General features: G+C 35.3%; 1 protein-coding gene across 1 annotated transcript in view; it reads right to left on the bottom strand.

The window, feature by feature from the left end:
* The window catches only part of LOC140444689 (phosphatidylinositol phosphatase PTPRQ-like), a 69,240-nt gene that overhangs the window by 22,847 nt on the left and 30,190 nt on the right, over nt 1–16,203 (bottom strand). The window contains exons 9-12 of the mRNA XM_072536454.1: nt 14,377–14,619; nt 13,981–14,121; nt 11,018–11,123; nt 1,228–1,472 (exon numbers count right to left, since the gene is read on the bottom strand). Of these exons, the coding sequence (XP_072392555.1) occupies nt 1,228–1,472; nt 11,018–11,123; nt 13,981–14,121; nt 14,377–14,619 (735 nt within the window). The remainder of the gene's footprint in view (nt 1–1,227; nt 1,473–11,017; nt 11,124–13,980; nt 14,122–14,376; nt 14,620–16,203) is intronic.

Raw genomic sequence — 16,203 nt, forward strand, 5'->3', positions numbered from 1 at the left:
GAAGCTGAAATGCGAAATTTAATTACAGCAGCGTACCAGGTCATTACGCCAGAGAAATGGAAAAACTACGTAAACCACGTAATAGCAACAGAAAAAAAAAGTGGGAAATTGACAATTTGGTGGATGATATCGAATCAATTATTATAAATATAAATAACGGAGATAGTGATGACAGTGACGATAATAATGATGAAGATAGTGAAGCAGAAACTAAATGTGACAGCGATTGACAGAAAAAGGAACTAAATATAATGGTGTACAATTACGATTACTTACACACGAAATTAAATACAATGACTTCTTTTATTTTCAACTTATATTAGTTTTATTTTCGGATATTTCTACGTTTTGTTACTGCCAACATATACAGTGCGGTTTTTAAAACTCCTTCCCCCCTTAACTTTTGAACGAAACAAAACTTAAATAAAATGTTTCTTTATATTTTAGTTTTATTTTATTCGATTTTATTTAAATCTATAAAAAAAATGGTTTGTATCGCTAGAACATACTGTTGAATTAACAACAAACTGCTTGTGTGACAAATAAAAGGCATTTCTTAATTTCTATTTTATTTTAATTTAACCCAAGTATGTTGTAGCAAATATTATTTATGTTTGAGAACCACTGACAGAAGGAAGCCAGGCAGGGTCGTTAGTGAGCATTAGTACTTGAGCTACCCTCAACACAAAAGATGGATTAGGCTAAGTAGTAAGAAGTGACGTTTATTTTAATACAAGTTTGCAAAGAAGTATGGCATCGATGTTGTGCATTTACCCTGTACAGACTAGTCACATTGAGACAATCTATAGGAAGCTTTTTACACACTTTTAAAGTACATTTTTTCAATTAATTCATTATATTATAGTTTATAAGTTTTTCATATTCTATTACCTTCTCAACGACCTTCTTCTCTGACCATAATTATCACACAATTTCATCCGTAATGAAATCCTTTCAAAACTATCTTAAACGTCTTAACAAAATCGAAATCTCAGAATTTACTATTTTCTATAAAACTTCGTTTTATCTTTATGGATTTCATTGCTCTGTAACTACGTATGGAGGCGCTTGGTAACGGTTTCACAAGAAAATGATTCAAGTTATATGCCAAAACCGTGTTAATCCGTCATAAACACTTAACTTACCCTTCTTTCTTTATTTACTTTACTGTATATCATAAAGATGTTTGAGAAAAGAACCAGCTAAGCATAAAAAGACCGTACTTACATGGCAATATATTGACGTATCGATTTTTCCGTCTATTTTCCGACAATCCGGCAAAGTTACATGTGTGCAGTGACTGAATTTCTTTTCCTTTTTCGGTTATTTCAGCGAATTCTTGTTTGAATACTTCAGGCTTATTTTTATTCGATTGGAAGTAGTGGACAAACTTCTTGACGGGCACAGCCGTAGCACTAAGCGGCGGTGGTTTTACCACCACTGAACGGCGCACATACTTTTCAATGAATTTCCTAAAAAAAATGTTTTTCTTGAGGTATGTATATTATATTATTCTATGAAGCACGTTATCATCAAATGGCCTTTCCTATAAAACATAAGTTTTGAAATCAAACATGCAATTGTGAAAGATATTAAACCAAAAATGGCATTCTAATTCTAAATTATAAGAAACATATTAAATAAATATAACCCAAAGTATCGATTAATACATATCTTCAATACAACAGCCAAGAAATACAATAAGACAATATCAGCAGAAAAAAACCAAATGTATGACATCTAAATACCCACTACGATGTAAAATCGAAATTGATGGGAAAATACTAAAGCATGAAGCAAGGATATCTGAGAATAGATATAACTAGTTACGGAGATGTTGAAAAAGAAGTACGACAACAAAGCTTAAAAGCAAGTAAAGCGGCAGGATCTCTTAATCACACAATCTGGAAGAACAAACATCTAAGACAAGACACAAAAATAAGAATCTATAAAGCAGCAATTATACCTATATTAACATACACGGCGGAGACAAGACCTGAAACATCTAAAATGAGACGACTATTAGAAACAACACAGATGAACATACTCCGACGAATATCAAAGAAAAGTCTGTTGGACAGGGAGAGAAGCGAAAACATAAAAAGATCATGTATTATAGAAGACATAAATGGGTGGATGACAAGACGGAAACAGGAATGAAACGAACACATTAGTAGAATAGCAGAGAAGAGGATAGAATAGAATAGGGATGTAGAGTTGTGTTATAGAAGTAGCACCTTTTATCGGAACGACCACATCGAGCGTCATAGACGGGAGATGGTTCTTGATAACTGGTCCTCATAAGACAGCTAACTCTCACTTATGGCTCCACGTGCCACACCCCGGGCAACTGCATTGGTCTGCAGGCTAAACTAAGTGAGGGTAGCCAGATATGGCGAAAATTTTACCGAGCAATTGCCGGTATAAGCTATCCCCCACTTGCTGACCAACGGCTTCGGGCGGATGAGTGGGTAAGTGGTAGGGCACTCTTTTGTCCTGGAGTTGAGAAATCGGCTCCGAAGGCAAATGAACCAAAATTTGGCCAACGGCATAAGGATGTAGAAGGCAAGGGGAAACCACTACATTAAAGATCCCTATGGATTTCCCCAGGAAAATTATCATGGCTTTCGGTAGTGATAAGGAATATGTTACTGATCATGGACTTCGGAAGTCAAGATCCGGCAAGGGAGGATACTTAAACTCAGAATGCAAGGCCTCCCAGGTCGACATCATGCGAAATCCTTGCAACAACAAATCAATTTTGAAGAGTAAAACACCTAAATTGAGATGCTTACAAATCGCCACCTGGAACGTTAAAAGTATGTACGAAAGTGGCAAAGCACATAACATCGTAAAAGAAGTCAAGAGACTCAAAATCGATATAATGGGTATCAGTGAAACTCATTGGCCCAACTCGGGAGAATGTAATATCCTAGACCATGCAATGTACTACTCTGGTAACGATACCCCTAAACACAATCATGGAGTTGGAATAATCGTTGCATCTCGTTTAAAATCGTCAATAAAATCCTACATTGCACTATCAGACCGAATGATTCTTTTACAGCTGTATGCGTCCCCATTTGATTTGAACATAATACAGATATACGCACCTACAGCTGACAAAGAGGAAACAATAATGGAAGACTTCTACGAACAACTAGAAATCTTAATTAAGGCAACCAAAAAGAATGAAATAACACTTATAATGGGAGATTTCAACGCGAAAGTAGGACGAGGCAAAACAGGAAAGGTAGTGGGAAATTTCGGACTTGGTGAAAGAAACGAAAGAGGAGATCGTCTAGTTCAATTTTGCCAAGAACACAACCTAGTACTTACTAACACTCTCTTTAAGCTCCCGCACCGTAGACTCTATACCTGGAAATCACCGGCAGACTCACCTGATAAAATAATCAGAAATCAAATAGATTATATCGCTGCACCAATCAGGTTTAGAAACTCCATCAAAGCCGTAAAAACGTACCCGGGTGCGGACGTAGCATCAGACCACAATCCGGTGGTATGTAAGTTTGAAGTAAAGTTAAAAAAGCCAAATGAAAAGAACGGGCCCGAAACGCTAGATATTAGGAAGCTTTCCAACAATAATATTAAACAACAGATGCAGGAGAATTTAAATACCGAAATATCAAAAATCCTTAAAAATAACAATGAACCGCTGGAAAAGTGGAGTGAAATTAAAGAAGAGATTAGGACTTCAAGCTCTAAGTTTTTACTACCTGACAAGAGAAAAAAGAAAGACTGGATGACTGCAGAAATCCTTGACATGATGGAAGAGAGACGGATATATAAAACTAAAGATACTGCCAAATACCGCGAAACCCATAGACGAATTAGAGCTGAGATAAGAAAATCTAAAGAGAAATGGTTCTCGGAGAGATGCGAAGAAATCGAACAGTGCGAAAAGGTATACGACTATCACAATATGCATAAGAAGATAAAGGAACTCACAACAAAGAAAAGCTACAATATTTTATCGAAAGGGCTATGCGATGATAATGGAAATCTACAACTAGACCCCGACAAAATAGTTAGAATCTGGGAAACTTATGTGGAACAACTGTTTAATGATGACCGTCCTAGTGGGTATACACTGAGCAATGATGATACTGGCCCTTCTATTCTAAAATCAGAAGTGGAGAATGCTATAAAGGGTCTTAAAAATAACTAAAGACCAGGCAACGATAACGTATACGGGGAAGTATTGAAAATGCTGTGCGAAACAAACAGTCAATTTCTAGACTCACTCGTCAGACTCTTTAACAATATTTATAACAGCGGGGAGTTTCCTGAAGACTGGCTAGAGTCAACTTTTGTTGCCATACCGAAAAAACCAAAAGCAAAGTCTTGTGATCAACATCGGATGATAAGTCTAAGTAACCACATTTCGAAGGCATACACCAAGGTTATTTACAACAGAATAAGCAAAAAATGCGAGGATAACATTGGAGATTCGCAGTTTGGGTTTCGGAATTCTCTTGGGACAAGAGAAGCACTTTTTAGTCTACAGGTACTTATCCAGCGCTGCAGAGATATGAACAAAGACGTGTACATATGCTTTATAGACTACGCAAAAGCATTCGATAACGTAAAGCACGAAAAGATAATTGAAGTTCTCCATAAGATCGGAGTCGACTACAGAGACATTCGAACAATAGCGAGTCTCTATTGGGGCCAAACAGCTAAAGTGAAAGTAGGATCTACATTTACCAATAAAATTGAGATCAAGAAAGGGGTACGACAGGGCTGTATCTTGTCTCCTATTCTCTTTAATATATACTCAGAAGAAGTATTTAAGACAGCGCTGGAGGAAAGCACAGAAGGCATAAAGATAAACGGACAAATAATTAATAACATAAGGTATGCTGATGACACTGTGATTCTAGCAAGTAGCATGGAGGAACTGAGTTGCCTAATGAGTAAGATACAAAAAACAAGTGCACAATACGGACTCAGACTAAATATCACAAAAACCAAATGGATGTTAGTAAGCAAAACCCAACAACCACCACAGCAACTGATATTAGACGATGAAAGAATTGAACACGTGGATTCGTACATCTACTTGGGAACAACAGTTAACTCAAATTGGGATCAAGCGAAGGAAATACGTATAAGGGTAGAAAAGGCAAGAGCATCGTTCACTAGCATGAAGCAAATTTTCACCTCTAAAAGCCTCACCCTACCTCTCAAAATTCGACTTCTGAAATGTTATGTATTCCCGGTTTTGTTATATGGAATGGAGGCGTGGACAATGACCGCAACATTGATGAAAAAAGTAGAGGCCTTCGAAATGTGGGCTTACCGACGTATATTACGTATATCCTGGACTGAGCACGTGACCAACGAAGAGGTACTACGCCGGATAGGTAAAGAGAGAGAGGTAGGAATAAGTATAAAGAAAAGAAAGTTGGAATACTTGGGTCACGTTATGAGACACAATAAATATAGAGTACTACAACTGATCGTCCAAGGGAAAATAGACAGCAGAAGGGGTCCAGGGAGGAGAAGACACTCGTGGCTCCAAAACTTGCGGCAATGGTTCGGATTGTCATCTGCTGAACTATTCAGATCTGCCGCAAACAAAGTCAGAATAGCCATGTTGATTGCCAACGTTCGGAACGGACAAGGCACATGAAGAAGAAGAAGAAGACGAATAGCACGAAATAAGTCACCAAATGGACGGAGAAGTATTGGCAGACCGAGAAAAAGATGGTGCGACAATTTAAACAATTTAGGGGGCTAATATTGAAGAAGAAACAGGCTTTAAAGCATACATAGAAGAAAAAGAAGAATAACCCAAAGTATCAATATATAAAGTGTGTGCCTTCTTCTTCTTCTTAACATGCCATACACCAAAGTGCGTAGGCGACTATCTCATTACTAGAATTCTGTTCTTGGCGGCGTGACACAGCTCGCCTGTATTGTGTGCCTAATAATGACAAAATACGGACAAACCGGACGGCTGTGGCGCACCCAGGGGAGGGTGGTTTGGGGGGGTTAAACCCCCCCCCCCGCCATATAAAGTAAACAACATATAAAGAATAGTAGGAAAATGTAACTTGTCTTTCACACACAATACAAAAAATCCAAAACGCTAATTGAATAATTAAATTATCACTTTAAATATGTAGAACACAATAATTATTGTATAAATACACAATAATGAATACACAATAATTAATAATATTTTTCATTTTATTATATATATATATATATATATATATATATATATATATATATATATATATATACCTAATATTAGGCCTATGAAAAAGTAGACAGAACGAGTCTGTTGCGAGTAGCATACGCCTACAGGACTGTATCTGCGGCGGGCTTGTGGACTATCACGGGTTGTGTTCCTCTGCATGTGTTAGCAGTAGAAAAGAGACATCTCTATGAGAGAAGAAAGCATTTGACAACAGCTATAAAAAAAGAAGAAAGGGAAATATCAATGGAAAGATGGCAAGAAGAGTGGAACAACAAGGAAGATGTTGCCCTGATTATTTAGGGCGTATCTTCATAGGTTCAGAAAGACAGATACAGATAAATGCCTATACTGCGAATATTCCGACACTGTTACTCACACAATGCTGGAGGGTAATAGATGTACAGTGGAGAGAAACAGAATGTATAAAGAAATAGGTATGAACCCTATGACTGTAAGAGAGACGATCGTGAAGATGACGGGAAATACGGAGGGATGGAATAGTGTTCACAATTACATCCGAATAGTCATTAAAAAGAAATAAGGAGAAGAGAAACACCAACCGGATCAACGACATAGATAAGATCTAATTACTATTTTAATGGGAATAAGTCGCAATTGAAGGTTAAAATAAGTTTATTGACGTCTGAATTTTTGATCTTTGATCTTGCACTGATAACTTGTTTATACTCCAACAATTAATAGAAAAATGAATAGCGGTTGGTACCGAAGTACATCTAGCCTTCATCGACCTAGAAAAGGCGTACGATACAGTTTCAAGACTTAAATTGTGGCAAGCTTTACAACAACTCGACATTAGTCCATACCTTTTAGGAATAATCACAGAAATATACAGGGATAACACTACTTACCTAAAAATCGGATATAGACTATCAGAGCCAATAAAAGTAACTAAATGACTAAAATAAGGATGCAGTATGTCACCCGTACTGTTTAATTTATATATTGAGGCAGCCCTCCAAAATTAGAAAAACCACTGTCAGGGAATGGGAATCCCTATAAGAAATGACGTACTGTTCTCCCTGAACTTTGCGGATGATCAAGTCGTCCTAGCTCAAGATTCTTATGATCTAGAATTTATGATAAAGCACAAAGTCTATACAGAGAATATTTAAAATGGGGACTACAAGTCAGCATGAAGAAAACAGAATATTTAGTTATCAATTCAGATGCAAGGTTTGAAGTGTTGATAGACGATGACGTGGAAATCAAACAAGTGGAAAAATTTAAATATTTAGGTGCACTCATTGCTAAGAACGGCTTGGGAGAAACCGAAATTAAACACCGAATTAATTAGGGACGTAAAATTGTAGTATGTCTGAACTCCTTATGGTGGGATCGCAACGTATCCAAAAGGAACAAAAAAAGAATAAGGCAAACCATGGTTGAATCAGTTCTTGGTTATGGCTCTGAAGTATGAACATTTAATGCAGACCTGAAGAGAAGATTGTTGGCAGTTGAAATGGATTATTTGAAAAGATGTGCTAGAACATCAAGACAGGAAAGAAAGACCAACGAATCTATAAGAAATAACATGAATGCTACAGAAACGGTCATTGACAGAATAGAAAGAAGAGGTTCAAAATGGTTTGGATATCTATTGAGAATGCTTGACGAACGTTGACCCCAAGTACTTTACAAATGGATGCCCCCTGGAAGAAAAAAAAGAGGTTGACTTCGACGCTCACGGAATGAACGAATTAGAAGAGCAATGGAAGCGAGAGATTTGGAGGAGGAGCAAGCCTTGGATCGGGAAGATTGGAGGAGGAGAACGGGAATACGGCGATAGTCGTCTCCAAAATGTATTGTATTTACAAGTTGGATTAATGTCAAACGTCAATAAACTTATTTTAACCTTCCATTGTGACTTATTTCCATCAAATAGTAATTACTTTAAAATGCCACAAGAAAATAGTTTCAGAACAATAGATAAGATCTAGATAAGAGAAGGGAGTGTTCCAAAAATGTCATCAGCCTTACAGTAGTCCTTTAGTACTTTAAGTTAAACTAAAACCCAAAGGGGGAGCTCAAAATGGAGGTAGCATAAAAAAATTTCAAAACCCCCCCTCAGACAAATTCTGGGTGCACCACTGACGGACGGACGGAGTAAGCCTCACAGTACACTTTTCTGACCTATACAGAAAATGAAAGGTAATACTGCACTTTTCAAGTCATAATAATGAATAGACCTTCTACAATACAACAAAAATTATACTGAAATGGTGGCATCTCCTGAGCTAAAATGTTTGGAAAGCAAAGACAGGCTCCTTTTGGATTTTCGGGTGAGAACTATTTCAGGGGAACACCATTACAAGTTAGAAAAATAGGATAAGGTCTTGGAATCTTGTAAATTTAAAGAAAGTGGTCTTATAGAGCCCCCGCGTACAGGAACAAGACTGATATTCAATGGGATTTCGCCTAGTGTCCACAAAGGGAATAAAAATAAATGGAGAATATCTAAACAACTTTAAGAGGAATCGGTTTTGGGTGGGCAGTATATGGAAAACTGAGAGAAGCTTTTAAAAGTGTAAAAGCCCACATGCCTGAAGAGGAAAGTATTTGATTAATGCGTCCTCCTAGTGTTGACATACGGAGCAGAAACAATTACTTTAACAAAAGTCTCGGCTACCAAACTAGGAGCCACACAGAGAAAAATGGAGCAATCCATGTTAGGAGTAACTCTGCGAAACAAAATAAAAAACGAAGAGGTCAGCTAGAATGATGGATGGGTGATGCACAAAGAAGGTATTGGAATGGAGACCAAGGGAAGACAAGAGAAACGTTGGTCGACCACCTACACGATGGACCGACGATTTAGGAAGAGAAAATACAAAACTGGATGAGAGTTGCGCAAGGTAGACGGGGTTGGAAACACGAGAAACAGGCCTATGTTCAGTAGTGGACTTTTGAGGCTGCATAATGAAAGAAAGCAGTCGCAGATGAGTATGTGAAGATTTTGTGAGATATGTATGAGAATGTAACAACTAGTGTTAGGACAGGTGTGGAAGAGACTGGTAAATTTCATGTGAAAGTAGCACTGCAGATAACAGGAAAACTACAGGGTATCATCCTATGTTGAATCAATAAGAACTTTAGATTTAAATATGGTGTTTATTTAACAATAACTAATATTTTATGTTGTGTGATCGTTGATCGTCGACAACATCTCTCGAACCAGCTAAAAATACCCGATTTGATATCTGATTGGGAAAGACTAAACACTTCTCGGAATTTTCAATAATCCCTGAGAACAATGAAATTTCAGGGATAAAAGGAAGCGTTCTTTTCAGTCAGAACCCAGTTCGAGCTTAACCTCTTAATCGAAAACTCCTGTAATAGGTTCTGTGTATTAAATACACCTGGATTCTTCCATTTTATTTCTACTTTTGATATTTTCATATTGCTTATATTATTGTTATTTTATTATCGTGTTGTTTGTAATTATCTTGTGATATTGCTACTGAGTCAATCTTGTAGCTAATACACTCGACATATACGCATTAATATTTTCTTGTACCTCTTTTTCTGGCGTAAATACCTCTGACGTTGCTATCGAGTTCAACTAGTTCATACACTGGTAGTACGCACTATTTTTGCCTTTTATTGTCTGTTTTCGTATATCCAAATGTGATATTGCTGCCGAATTGACATCGTAGCTCAAACACGAGTGATATTCATATTATTCCTCCGTTGTTAAATATTAAATCTCTGTTGTCCACCTGTTGGAAAAACAACAATCTCGACAGTCTCGTGACTAAATCTATCTTGTGACTAAATCCCATTGAAAGACATCCTCTCGATTCCTTATAAAAATAAAGGAAAACCATGAAGACAAGGTCCAGGAAGCTGTCTCAATCTGAAGACCGTAGCAACTCTAACGGTTTCGGTCGGACCGGGAAATCAACGAGCTTCCACCCCTTACCAGCAGTGTTAACTGTCATTTTTAAGGTTATTAAGCGGTAAGTAAAACTTAAAATACCACTTAAAAATACCTACACCAACAACAACACTCTGATGTTCTGAGTTTAAACTTTTTTTTTAAGTTTAAAGTTTTTTTGTTCACAATGCTTTTTTAATATCGGTAAGCATGCTATTTGAACATTTGGTCCTTCGAGTCGGAGGACGGATACCTTTCAGTAAAAAAATTACTGAGAAACCAGATAAAGTTGGAAGTAACATTTACAAATACTAGTTCAGTTAATGCCAGTGAAATTTGTGCTCGGTAAAAACGTACTGAATGTAGCATTTGCGCGTGTGTATGAAGAATAAGCGGAGAATACATAAAAATATAGCGTAAGTCAAAATAAAAAACAAGAATAAAAAATTTCCTTAATCACTAAAAAGAGTTGGTTAGACTAGGTAAGTATAGAGAGCATTAGAAGAAACATTAACAAGTTAGCTAAAAGATCTGTTTTGTATACTTATGGAAATAAGACAAATGCTGGATTAATGGGTAAAGAAACAGTTTAGTGCTTTCATGCAAAAATAAAGAAATGTTTCACAATGTACAAAGTGTAGGACCACAAAAGTATTTTGCAACACAAAAATGTGTATCATTTGTCGGAATACTATCTTGAATTTTTTTCTGGGTTTCCACATGACTTACAATAGTATTACCAACAAGAAAATTTTGCATAGAAGTATAGAAGGGTTATATTACCACCCAAAAAATTAGATTTCATAGTACAGTAATAATTTTTCTGGATTTTTATATTCTTATCTTCTAGAAAAACAAATTGTACTTCGTTTATTAATAAAAAGTTGTGTTACCTGTGAAGATTTTTCTTCCATATAAAGAAACCAGCTATTCCTAAAAGGGCTATCAGCAAAATTGATATAATCACACCTACTATGAGTCCTGCTTTACTAAGTGCAGCTAAAAAATCAAACATATCGTTAGAGTAACTAGTATTGGTATAAAGTAAGTTTTCTTTCTGTTAATTGCAAAATATTTATTTGAATGAATAGTGTTAGTCTAAAATAGATATACTAATAATAATGATATGAGGCACATAGAAAAATACTGGCCTAACTACTTGTTTTAGTCTCCGGCTGTTAAATGGTGCCATCTTACCATTAGAGTTAGACCATTATCACTTTCAATAGCCGAATATATTTCACAATATTTTTTGTGTTTACAGTAGAATACGAGTTTATAATGGATGAATTTAGTGATTTCAGTAAGTCTGGATCTGGATATATACCTAGTGAAAACGGAGATTTTTCTGGTAAGTATAATTTTCATAATTTTAGCCGCATTAACCTTTCAGTAGACGCAGATTAATTTTGTGTATCAGTAGCCGCACACGGTCTACTACACCTGCCATAAAAATAGTCCTGCGTTCATTTTGTTTAACTTTAAATAAAATAATCCATTGTTTGTAGTTTTTTTTAACATTATTTATTATTAGTATATATAAAAAATAGTCCACAATTTTTATAATAGTTTGATTTATTCTCTTTTTTACTAAACAAATTATAATTAATTTACATTCTGGTAATAAAATTATTCCGGATAATTTCTAATAAATTTCTGTTTACGAAACGTACTGATAAAGTAATGGATGTAAATCTGTGTGAATTATGGATTTATTAAAGATAAAATAGGCAAATGTAAACTTTAAATATAGTCGGTTCGCTATATATACGCGGGTTTCGGATTAAAAATTTTATTGTAAGTACCCAGTTTTAATTACCTGCTCTTTGGGGAAATATCAACTGGTCAAATGAAATGAAAAATAATCCATAACTTTTTTTAATTAAATAATAATGGAAAATCTTTTATATAATTGACAGTATAATAAGGAGAATTACTTCATTAATGGAGTCTAATGTGGCTAATATAAACCTAATAATAATTTTATATTACACTTTACACAGAAAATATGGTCTATGTATATTTGTTCCATGGAGAGAATTTCTAATGAAAAATAAAAAAATTTAACTTGCCAACAAAAATGAAAATTAGTCATTATCATCAAAAATATCATAATCGTCATCATCATCACTGTCATCACCATTAATTGTTATTATGATTGGACTTATTTCGTTTATTTTATTTTCACGAGTCCACCAATCTTCTATTAGTTTCTCGCACTTAACTATACAGTTGCACCACACTTCTGGAGTTACAATTGAAAGTGCCTTTCGCCAAGTTTCCCGAACTGCGTCGTCGCTATAACCGTTAGGCCCAATATGGTTGTCATAATATTGTTTTGCTATTCCCCATATTGCCAGTTTAATCCCCGATGGGATTAAACTGGCAATGATACGGTGGCCGACGTAAAACTTGATGACCGTAACTTTCAATAATCTGATCCACAACAAAGGTTTTTGGTTTTGCGTGGATATTTGCCAAGCGTAATAATTCTGATTTTAAAATATGTTGTGTAAATGGTATATGTTTCTTTGTCAACCATTCTTTAATTTTATTAACAGTCCAAGAATTCGTTGGACTTTTGTTTAATACTTCAGAATGGTAAGGTGCATTGTCTAAAATAATTACGCTGGGCTCACTTAAACCTGGGAGAAGTTTTTCATGTAACCATTTTACAAACATTTCTGTGTTCATATTATCGTGATAGTCACTTGATTTTGATTTAGATGAAAATATTGAATCAGCACCTTCTATAAAACCCGATTTCCCTCCTGCATGTAAAATTATGTGTCGCTTCCCTTCTCCATCAGTATGTTTGATAGACTTTACGTTATCATCTTGCCATATTCTCTTGGTTGCACCTCTAGAAAATATCCATGTTTCGTCTAAATATATAAAATTTGCCCTTTCTTCTTTTAATTTAGAATATTTTCTTAGAAAGTTAATTCTTTTATGCACAACACAACTTCTTTCACAAAGGGCTTTTCTGTTATCCTCCTTTTTAAATTTGAAACCCAAATTATGCATCAATTGCCATAGACTTGTTCTGCCAATTTCGTCAAATTTTCTATCTTTTAATTCCGAGAGAATTGTATTTAAGGTCACATGTTCCTTGTTGGCTCGCATTCGATAAATGGTATCACGAATTTCAAATTTTTTTCCATCTGGAATATCTTTCGTTTTCAATGATAGGCGAGTTTTTCGGTGATCTTTCGGCCGTTCATTATTGCGATTTTGTAATACTCCTCTTAGTTTGGTTTCACTAATTCCTAGAGCATCACATACGCATTGTTGAACAGACATTACCGATTTTAAAGGATCGCCATTTTCTTTTTCATCCGAAAAATACTTATGTACACTACAAATTAGACTATCTACATCTAACACACGTCTAGGCATTTTTAAATATTTCCACCAAACATACATTGTCAACACTGGCAAAGAATCAATTCAACTGCAATATTGTAACAAATTTATACCTACCCTAATGTTATTTTAATGTATTTTAAAATATGACCATTAATGCAGTTTTTACCTAATTTTCTGGGAAGTCGTTTACTGCAACTGATTATCAATGAGTCATTAGCATAATTTTGTTAATCCGAAACCCGCGTAAATATAGCGAACCGACTATAGTGAGCTTTTTATTAAAATTATTATATCACACTAACGTAACCATGACATTAATTTAATACAATAAGAAAAACCGTATTAATACTAAATTTCGACATTTTCCCTTATACGCCTGGTTATACCATGATTACGCATCTTGAATGAGTAACAGTGTTTTTCTTACCCCTTTCATAGTATTAATTTCTAATACATTCTCATTTTAATTTCTAATACATTTACCTACCTGTTGTAAAATCTAATGTTGGACTGTCTGTGTAGAAGGTATCTGTAATAACTCTGACAGATAGATGATAGTTCTGGTCTGGGTTCAAGGCAGGATTTAACACTGAACCATTACCAACGGTAAAATAGATTTCGTCTGAATCTAAAAAGCAAAGAGTAATTTCGCTTAAATATATATTTATTTATACAGGGTTTAAACAAACTCTCTGTGTATCAGTAGGTGCAATTCGACAGACATTGGTGAATAAACATATACGAGTAGATTATATATTATTTAACAATATACTAATTTAATTATATTTGAAATAAATCTTTATTAGAGCAGGTTTCACTGATAAGAGAGTTTGTAAAACCACGGTATTATATGTATATCAGCTCTATAGTAAAGTCTACTTACCATGAAATGGATACCAAAAGTCTGGAGTTATTTGTCGCGATTGCTCTCCCAGAGCAGGCCAGTCTGATTGGGTCCGTTTGTATGAGGTATAGTTAACAACTTTGTCTTGATTAAGGAGTAAAGCAATGTACTGAGCATCTGCTTGCCATGACTCGAAGTAAATTTTCTTTAGATGGATTTGAACATTGCCTGGTGCTACGTTTAGTACAGGAAGGACGTCGAAGCTTACGTTAAAATTGGGCTCTAAACAAAACGTATAAATAATAATACAATAAATAATAAACCTTTTTGATTTTCGATACAATTTTACCAAGTTAACTTTAAGAAGAAAAAAGTGACGGTGAGAAGAATGTGCGTTTACAGAATTCTTTAAAAGAAAACTTTTTTGGAGCTACTTTGTCAAGCGATATAATGAAATGTGACGACTGTTGACAGTGTTAATTGTTTTCAACAGAATGAAGACACACACACACACACACACATATATATATATATATATATATATATATATATATATATATATATATATATATATATATATATATATATATATATATATATATATATATATATATAGACCGCCATCGTTTTCTGTCCATCCATTCGTCTTCTTTGATGGCTCTGGCAACTGAAGGCCATCCCCTTTTGTTGTGGTATGTAATTTAAAGCTTTCTTTGGCCATCTATCTTCATTCATTCGCTTCACTTGACCATACCACCCTAGTTTATACCACACTGGAATATACAGTATTTATCTTCCTTCTAATATCTTCATTCCTGATATGATATTTTTTGGATACACCACACGCTCTCCTTAGAAAATCAGAAAATCCATTTTTACTACTTCTATTCTTTTTCGATCTTTTTTCGTGATCTGCCAAACTTCTTCCCCATAAGTCATAATAGGCTCTACCAAGGTTCGATAGATTGTCAATTTCGTTTCTTGTCTAATATCATTAGACCATAGTAGAGAGTTTAGAATGTTTACCGCTTTTTTTCCCTACAGCGTTCTGTTTTCGATGTCTCTTTTGGTAGTGCCTTCTTTAGATATTATAGATCCGAGATATTTATATTCATTGCATGTTTTTGTGTTTCTAATTTCTAACTCTAGACCTTCTTCATCATCTCCTATTTTAAGATACTCTGTCTTTGACATATTCATATTGAGGCCCCATTTTTCATATCCTTTCTTTAGTTTTCTAAACATGTAGGCCATGTCCTCCTCATCATTTGCTACGACTACCTGATCATCTCCGAAAAATAAAGTTGTTAGACATTTACCATCGCCTATGTCTATTCCCATTCCGGATACTTGTTTCCTCCGCTGCTCTAGCGATGATTGAATATAAATTTTAAATAAGGTCGGAGATAGACAACATTCTTGTTTAAGCCCCTTTGTTATTGGAAATGATTTAGATATAAAGTTTCCTTCTTTAACGACACTTCTTGCATTGTTGTATATACTTGCAATAGCATCCATATACTCTCTACTGAGACCTACTTTCGTCAATGTTTGAAACAGTTTTTTCAAAGGTACGGTATCGTATCTTCTTCTTCTTAAAGTGCCTATCCGTTCCGGATGTTGGCGATCATCACGGCTACCTTTACTTTGTTTATTGCAGCGCGGAACAGTTCAGTGGTAGTCGTGTTATACCATTCTACGCAGGACCTCCACATTAGTAACTCTGTCAACCCAGAATATACTTAAGATGCGCCTATAACACCACATTTCGAAAGCTTCGAGCCGATTCATAGATGCAACAGTCAGTGTCCACGCTTCCATTCCGTAGAGCAGAACTGTGAATATGTAGCAGTTCAATAGACGGCA

Source organism: Diabrotica undecimpunctata, chromosome 1, assembly GCF_040954645.1.
Source record: "Diabrotica undecimpunctata isolate CICGRU chromosome 1, icDiaUnde3, whole genome shotgun sequence".
NCBI lineage: Eukaryota > Metazoa > Arthropoda > Insecta > Coleoptera > Chrysomelidae > Diabrotica > Diabrotica undecimpunctata.